Below are 7,816 nucleotides of genomic sequence, written 5' to 3'. Positions count from 1 at the left end.
GGTTTGAAAATTTCCATAATAAAGGCTTTTTTAAAAAATTGCATGAGGAAGATGCTATTTCTATTTTACAGATGAAGAAACTAAAGCGGGGGTTAAATAAGTTGCCCCCTGAATTACACAGCTGGTAAAATGATGAGTCAGGAATATGAACGGACCATCTGAGTCCAGAACTTCAGCTATTAATCATGGATACATATTTGCAGAGGAGGGAGGTAGAGCAAAGTGTGCTTGTGGCTACGGCGGGGTGGGGGTGTGTGTGTGCAGCGCTGCTGGGTGGGAACAGAGTCTGACTTAGGGAATCCTGGAAGTAAGATGGGCATAAATGGAGGTGGCTACATTGCGGTGGGCCAAGAAGTGGGTCCCCCTCATAGATTCGTTATCGTGAGGGTAGACTTGTGGTTAGGAGCGTGGTCTTGGGACCCCCGCTGCCTGGGCTTGAGTTGTGGCTCTGACACCTGCTAGCAGTGTGACCTTGGGAAAGTCACTTAAAATCTCTGTCCCTTACTTTCTTTACTTATAACATGGATATTGATGGCAAAGTAAAATGGTGTGACCAGTTTGGAAAACAGTTTGGCAGTTTCTTAAAAAGTTAACATCAATTTACCATATGATCTGGCAATTCCACTCTTAACATGAAAACCTATGTCCACACAAAGACTTGTATGCCAGTGTCCATAACAGTACTATTCATGAAAACTGAGAAGTGGAAACCCAAATGTGATTTGCTACACAAAATATGGTATGTCCACACCGTGGGATACTACTCAGTGAGAAAAAGGAATGGACGTGCAACAGCATGGATAAACCTCCAAAACATTATGCTTTCGTGAAGAAGTCAGATGCAAAGACCACATATGCTATGATTCCATTTCTATGAAATGTCCAGAAAAGGCAGATCTATATGGACAGAAAGCAGATTAGTCACCCACTGCCGGGGGTGGGAGTGGGGAGTTGCTGCAAGTGGAGATGAGGGATTTCTTAGGAAATGTTCTCGAATTGGATTCTGGTGATGGTTGTGTAACCCTGTAAATTTAATAACAATCATTGACTTGGATGCTTAAAATGGGTTATGTATGGAATGTAAAATTAAAAAAAAATAGTGCCTATCTCCTAGAATTGTTACAGGAATTACATAACATAAAGTTCCTAGACAGAGACTGGAATGTAGTCAGTGCTCTAGAAGTGACCGTACTGGGCCGGAACTCTGGGGCCATTTCTCTGCTGTGCCTCCTTCCAGGGAAAAGGACAACTGAACAGGTGCTGCTCTCAAATCCTTGAACAGGGGCCTTTGGGTGAGACTCAGATGGGCCACGGAGAGGGGGAAGGCTGGTTTCCAGGTCTCTCTAGGCCCTTCCTATCCCTTATTCCGGAGGTGTCAGATGGGACCCGGCATCCAGGCTTGTCCCTCTTTTTCTCCTTATGGGGAAGAGGGGCTCCTGAGAACGGTGTCGCCTCCTCATCTTGCCAGCTGAGGACGGGGTCGAGTGTCCTCTACCGTAGGTAATGGGAATTGCAACAACTGGGCCAGCCGGCTCACATCGTGTTTCCACCCTCCTGACTGTTGTGAAGAAGCTACTGTTGTCCCCTTTTCACTGAGAGGGACACCGAGACGCAGAGTACTTAGGTGACCTGCCCTGGGTTGCAAAGCAAGGAACCTCCAGTCCAAGCCCTCTGAAAATGGAGGTTTGATGACTTCAGGTCCTTTCAGCTGGAGAGTTACTCACACTAACCCCTACCGTTGGTAAAGTGCTTCCATGCCCACAACAGGAGGGTGGTGGTGGGGTTCCCATCTGGGCTGTATTCTAGGGTGCCTGATTAAAGGAAGGGGAAGAAGGGAAAGTGGAGGTGGAGGGAATTCCTTCTCCAGGGCAGGACTTCCAACAGTAATGATCCCCAATAAAGCCCCTAAACTCAGATCTGAAGTGGGAGAAAGAGGAGGCCATTGATCTGCATGGTTAGGTAAAATTCATTCATTTATTCATACTGAAGAATATCTTGAGTGTTCTCTCCTTATGTCAACACTGTGCTAGGCACAGGAATGCAAATATGAGTGAGACTGTAGGGGATAGGAGGAGTTTCCCATTTCAGGTTCCTATAGGTGGGGACCAAGCTCCCGCCCCCAGCATCTCAGTGGCAAAGAGGCTGGAGTACAGTGGGTTTGAAGCAAATGCCCTCTGCCCCACAAGCCAAAGAAATCTGTCACTGCTGTCTCAGCGTAAGAGTTCTCAGCATTGTCCCCCAGAAGAGACAGCTGCAAAGATCACCATCCTTCCAGAACTTTCCTCCTGTGTGTGGCAGGGGGAAGGAAGTTGCAGAAGGTGGGGAGGGAGCCGAGGCTCTTGGAGCACTCAGGAACCCTGGAGTGTAGACCTGGCAGGACCCCAGGATCTCCCCTCATGATAACTGCCCTGAAGACTTCCACAGAAGATGCTACGGGGTGAACGTTTGAAGCAATAGAACACCATACTCTCTAGTTCCTCAAACCCTGGCTCCACCCCAGGGCCTTTGTCTGTGGCCTCTGCAGAAGGGAGGTGGGGAGGCAGACCTTCCTGATCCCTTTCCTCCCAAATATGATTTCATGACGTGTAGAAAAACAATTCTTCTGTTGTCACTGCCAGGAGGGCAGGGATGCAAGCTACATTATTTGCCCCCTTACAGAAACCCTGTCTTACTCCGGCCCCAGAATGAGATATTCTCTCTGTGACACTCTCCCCAACTTCTACATTCTTACTCCAAGCTATCATACCAATCTCTTTATATCTCTGGGGATAGGAAGCAGCCATAGTCCAAAAACCTGATTTTTATCAAGAGAGAAATATTCCAGGGATTCATTCATTCACTCACAAATATTTATTGAGCACCTATTATGTCTGGGTACTGTTTTAGGCCGAAGGGATGCAGTAGTGATTAAGACAAAGTTCTCATAAGCTCCTTTTCAGACTAATCAGAAACAGACAATAAAGAATAAATACATTCACAGACTTTCATATAACAGTAAGCTATACAGAAACTAAAGAAAGTTAAAGGGGACAGTATGTGCTGTGTGTGGGGAGGTGGTCCTTCATTATCAGGATTTTTTAGGGGGGGTTTCACTTTTTCTTTGCTTCACTCTCCTTGGGAGAGAGAAGACGATCTGGTTGTCCCCTCCTCTGGACTCCTCAGCCCATTTTGGCGGCTCAGCTTCAGAGGGCAGCGTCTTGGTATTTAAGGGGACTGAAGAGCCAGCCCCTCGGAATTTGGTCAAGGGGCCATTAGAAACTGCATTGGAAAAATGGAAACAAGTCTACTTATCGTCTTCCATGGGTGTAATAACACTCTCCACCCCCCGGCTCCGAATTTATTTTTTCCTTTGTTCAACTTGCACACACTTAATTCCCAACTACTTTTCAACATTTTTTGAATCCCGTATGGGCCAGGTACTGTCTGTCCTAGGGCACCAGAACAGAGAGGTAGGAAACATTCTCTGCCCGCAGGAGTCCCTGCCATGCAAAGCTTGTCAACAACCATTGCCTCATGTCATCTTTTCCCTCAACACTGTTTTTGTGATTCATCTGTTTATTCACGCAGCCCCAAGAGAGTGGATAGGTACATTCCCATTTTACAGATGTGAAAACCGTCACTGCTAAGGGAAAAACGACTTGTTTTGCGACAGCCCAATAGCCGGACGCCACCAGGCCACGTGCAGCGGCGCGTTTCGCCCCTCGCGATCCCACCCGCGCACGTTCCCTCTTTTCCTCCCTCCCAGCCGCCGCCGCGCCGGGTCCACGTGTGTGTGTCTGTGTGCGGAATGGGGACGGGGGCGGTGCCGCCGGAGGGGTGGGGTCCGGGCTAACGTCACAGGCCGTGCTGCCCAATCAGCGGCGGGCTCGCGGCCCCGGCGCTGGTATTGGGGCAGCGAGGGGGCAGTTCTCTATAACGCGGTCTCCGGGAGCCAGCGGGGAAGAAAGAAGCCGAGCGGGCGGAAGGCGCCCTCCCCGCCGCCTGGGCCCGGGCACCGGGTGCCGGGCCCGGGGTCCTTCCCGCCTCCCGCGGCCGCCGGCCGCTTTGTTTCCCCAGCCTCTGCGCCCTGGGCTACTCGAGAGGGGCTCCCGCCGGGGCTGCGCAGGGAACGCGGCGGCAGGAAGGGCGGCCGACCGCGCCGGGACTCGCAGGGACCCAGGAGTCCGGCCGCCGGGAGGGCCGCGTGACGAGATCGAGGAGGGAGCCAGAGCTCCGCGGCCCAGGGTTGCGGGCCGGGGGCGCCCGTGAGCAGAGACCTCCCCGTCGAGGGGGGGCGATGTTCCCCTCGCCCGTGGGCTCTTCGGGCAGCCAGGGCACACCGCCGCTGGGACCAGGGCCCCCGCAGTGGGCACCCCCCCGGACGGTTCCATGGAAACTCTGTGCCCCGCTCCCCGCCTCGCAGTGCCGGCGTCCCCGCGAGGGTCGCCCTGCTCCCCGACACCCCGGAAGCCGCGTCGGGGGACCCAGGAGTTCTCTCCGCTGTGCCTGCGTGCCCTTGCCTTCTGCGCCCTTGCCAAACCTCGGGCGTCCTCTCTGGGCCTGGGGCCTGGGGAGCTGGCGCCGCGGGCCCCGGTGCTGCTGGGCCCTCGCGCCCCCCTGTGCACCGGCGGCTGGGCCGCGGATGGCCTGAAGCACCTCGCGGAACCAGCCGGGCGGTCCAGCGATCCAAACGCCCCGGCCGGTCAGGATGCCGACGCCGCAGTGTGCCCGGGCCGTGGCGAGGAGGAAGAGGGCGGAGGCAGTTTCCCGCACTTCGGCTCTCGCTCCGGCTTACCTCCCGGCCGCTGCCCGGCGTCCCTGCGCCCTCGGGAATCTCCGACCAGCTCCGCCTCGGCTCCGCCTCGGCCCGCCTCGGGTCTCGACTCCCAGCCGGGCCCCGCCGCCAGCCCCCATCAGGAGCCCAGTTCCCGGCCTCCGCCTCCACCTGCGGGCCTCTCCACCGAGCCCGCGGGTCCCGGGGCCGCGCCGGAGCCGCCCGCGCCGGGCCAGACGGCCGCAGTCGATGGAAACCCCCCGCAGGCCGCCCCCGAGGCACCAGCCGCTAACCCCTCGACGGCCAGCGGAGCTCCGGCCGCGCCCGCCGATCTCCGCCAGGAACATTTCGATCGTCTGATCCGCCGGTCCAAACTTTGGTGTTATGCGAAGGGCTTTGCTCTCGACACTCCGAGTTTGCGCCGGGGGCCCGAGCGGCCGCCAGCAAAAGGGCCCGCCCGGGGAACAGCCAAGAAACGCCGACGGCCGCCGCCCCCCCATCGCAGCGCGCAGCCCCGCCGCCCTGCACCGACGCTCCCCACCACGAGCACCTTCAGCCTCCTCGACGCCTTCCCCTGCCCCCCGGCCCTGGTGGTGGGGGAGGACGGAGACTTAGGGCCGGCATCCTCGCTTCGCCTCCAGGGAGACTCAAAGCCCCCGCCTGCTCACCCGCTGTGGAGGTGGCAGATAGGGGGTCCTGCTGTCCCTGAGCCCCCAGGCCTCAAATTCTGGGGGATCAACTTGGAGGAACTTTGAGCATGACACCTCTTCTGCCAAGGGGGAAAAGTTGGGGCCACGGCCAAACTTTGGGCTCGAGGACAGGGCCTCATTTCTCACATTTGCCTGTTCCCTTTACGTTTTACGGGCTGCGGTCAGAGGGACCTCAAATGACAGTGATCTTCAAGCACCTAACTGGTTGGGGTGACACCCCCTCCCCCTCATCCTTTGGAGACGAACCAAGGGCTGGAGTCAGGAGAAGGCTTAACGGAAAAAGGCTTAATGACATAGATTCCAATCCCTCCCCTCTTCCATCTCGGATCTCTGGGGGCAGGGCCTTCACCCCAGGGGGAGCAAAGGAGGCTACCGCTCAAAGACAAGGAAAAAAAAAAAAAAAAGGAGGGAGAGAGACCTTGGTGATGGACAAACCGGTTGTTTCTGTGGGCGAGCCAGGGGGATGAGGGGGCTGTGGTGGGGGGTGGGGAGGTGATTGGCAGCTCCCTGGGGGCATCCCCCACCCCCACCATCCAGGCCTTTAACCCTTCACTCCCCTCAGGCCTTCCCCAGCACTCCACCCCAAGGGAGCCTTCATGGGGGAGGGGGCAGCTTGGGCAAGGGGGGGGAATCACCCCCTCCCTGTTCTTTTCCTAAGCCCCCTTTCCCCCCACCAAGGCAGGTGACCCCTAATTGGCGAGATCTTCAGTCTCAGCCGCGAGCCTTTCCTTTTTGTCCAGTTTTGGAGTTTCCAATTTTTCTTGTTTGCTTTCAGTTTATAAGGTCTGACGGGTGAAAGAGGACCTCCCCCTGGATCCATCAACCCCCTCCCCAGTTTGCTTCTCCTATTAGGAGGGGCAGGGCGAAGGGACCTCTTCCTTTCCCAAAGCGCAGACTTTGCCTGGGGGAAAGGGCCAGAGACTGTCCCAGGGAAAGTAATGGAAGGTGGAAGAAATCAATAAAATCAGACCAAACAAGTTGCCTTTCGAGGCCCTCTCCACCGATTTATGGATGGGAGGGGGTGGAGGTAGAGGGCAGGCCTGGGTCCATTCTTTGGACACCCAAACGCACCCCCCTCAAAAGCTAGAGAGGAGGCTAGCTGCCCTTATAGAGGGCTTAAATTACAGGGTGCTTGCCCTAACCTCAAGGGTCCCGCGGGGCTTGAAGGGGCAAAGTTTGGGTTTGAATGGGAGCTGGGCTGTGGCATCTTCAGCTTCCTCCCCTAACTAACTTCAGGCATTTCGGGAGTTGTCAGGGACCTGATGGATCCGATGGGGGCAGGGCCAGGGGATTAGTTTTGAGGTCAGAGGTTCTGTTTTCCAGGGGGGAGGGGAGAGGTAGGCCTGGACCACACCCGGCCGCTGAGAGGATCCCCCAGAGTCAGAGAGGGGTGGAATCGCTTTCCCCTTCACGCAGGTGAGATCAGGGGAGCTTAGCTCTTGGGGAGACTCCAAGTTTAGGTGTGAGGGGAAGCTGGGGGTGGTAGATCTGCCCGACAAATGAGGGACCCAGTGACCCTTCTGCCCACACTAGTGAATAGCACCCCCTTTTCCCCCAAAAACGGGGTGAGGGAGAAACAGTTCCCACATATGTTGCTGGGGAAGGACTTGTCTCCTTTTCTGTGAAAATGCTTTGTAAAAAGTTGTTATTGTTTGCATAGAGCAGATTCTTGAGAAAAACTGTTTTGCACCACAAAAGTTTTGTTTGTTTTAAAAACTGTCTCTTTCCATTTTTTTCTCCGATGGGGGTGAGGGTGAGGGTGGGGGTGGGGTGGGTGGGCGTGGGTTGGGCTTTGCTCTCTCTCTCCTTAACATCTGGCCTTTATGAACCCTGCTGACCTCCCCTCCCCCCCTCCAGCTGTGTTGTGGGGAGGAGGGGGGAGGGCAGGGAGAGCGCCTCCCACTCCCGTGCTTCAGGGGTATCCCGCTTATTTTGCCCCCCAAGAATGGGGAAGGCAGAGGAAGAAGGCAGATGTGAGGGGTGGGAAGAGACTCGCTGTGAAGCGGGGGGTCTTGTGTGCAAGGAGAAATTCAGAAAGGCAGGCTCCTGTTTTTAAAAAGCTCCCTGCTTTTAGTCATGTGGTTCGGGGCAGCTTTGGCCCTTTCGGCCAGCCTGGGCGGGGTGGTACGCGCTTTGGGAGAAGGAGAAAGGTGGGTGGTAGAATATCCTTTGCCGACTCTACTTCTCTGAGCAGTGGGATGTGATGCAGTCCATTTTGTCTTCCCTCCTTCCTCCTTAAAGGAAAGCATTAAGCATTAAACCTGAGCCTGGAAGGAGTCTGGGCGGTGAGTTAAAAAACACACCTTTTGGCCAGACCAGGAACTCCCCTTGCTTGCTGACTGGTTTAATTTGG

General features: G+C 55.7%; 1 protein-coding gene across 1 annotated transcript; it reads left to right on the top strand.

Moving 5' to 3' along the window:
• Positions 1-3,908: 3,908 nt before the first annotated feature.
• EPOP (elongin BC and polycomb repressive complex 2 associated protein) lies at positions 3,909-7,173 on the top strand. The gene has a single exon (XM_025859466.2). It carries the CDS (start codon positions 4,369-4,371, stop codon positions 5,506-5,508), a length of 1,140 nt encoding a protein of 379 aa, XP_025715251.1. The 5' UTR covers positions 3,909-4,368; the 3' UTR covers positions 5,509-7,173.
• Positions 7,174-7,816: the final 643 nt, after the last annotated feature.

This window comes from Callorhinus ursinus, unplaced genomic scaffold (assembly GCF_003265705.2).
Source record: "Callorhinus ursinus isolate GAN/ISIS: 27379988/994484 unplaced genomic scaffold, GSC_fseal_2.0 scaffold52, whole genome shotgun sequence".
NCBI lineage: Eukaryota > Metazoa > Chordata > Mammalia > Carnivora > Otariidae > Callorhinus > Callorhinus ursinus.
The sequence above is the reverse complement of the archived record's forward strand: the minus strand, read 5'-3'. Positions and strand labels throughout refer to the sequence as shown.

Excerpts from the sequence above, each read along its gene's own strand:
- EPOP (XM_025859466.2), top strand. The coding sequence starts at position 4,369 with ATGGAAACTCTGTGCCCCGCTCCCCGCCTCGCAGTGCCGGCGTCCCCG.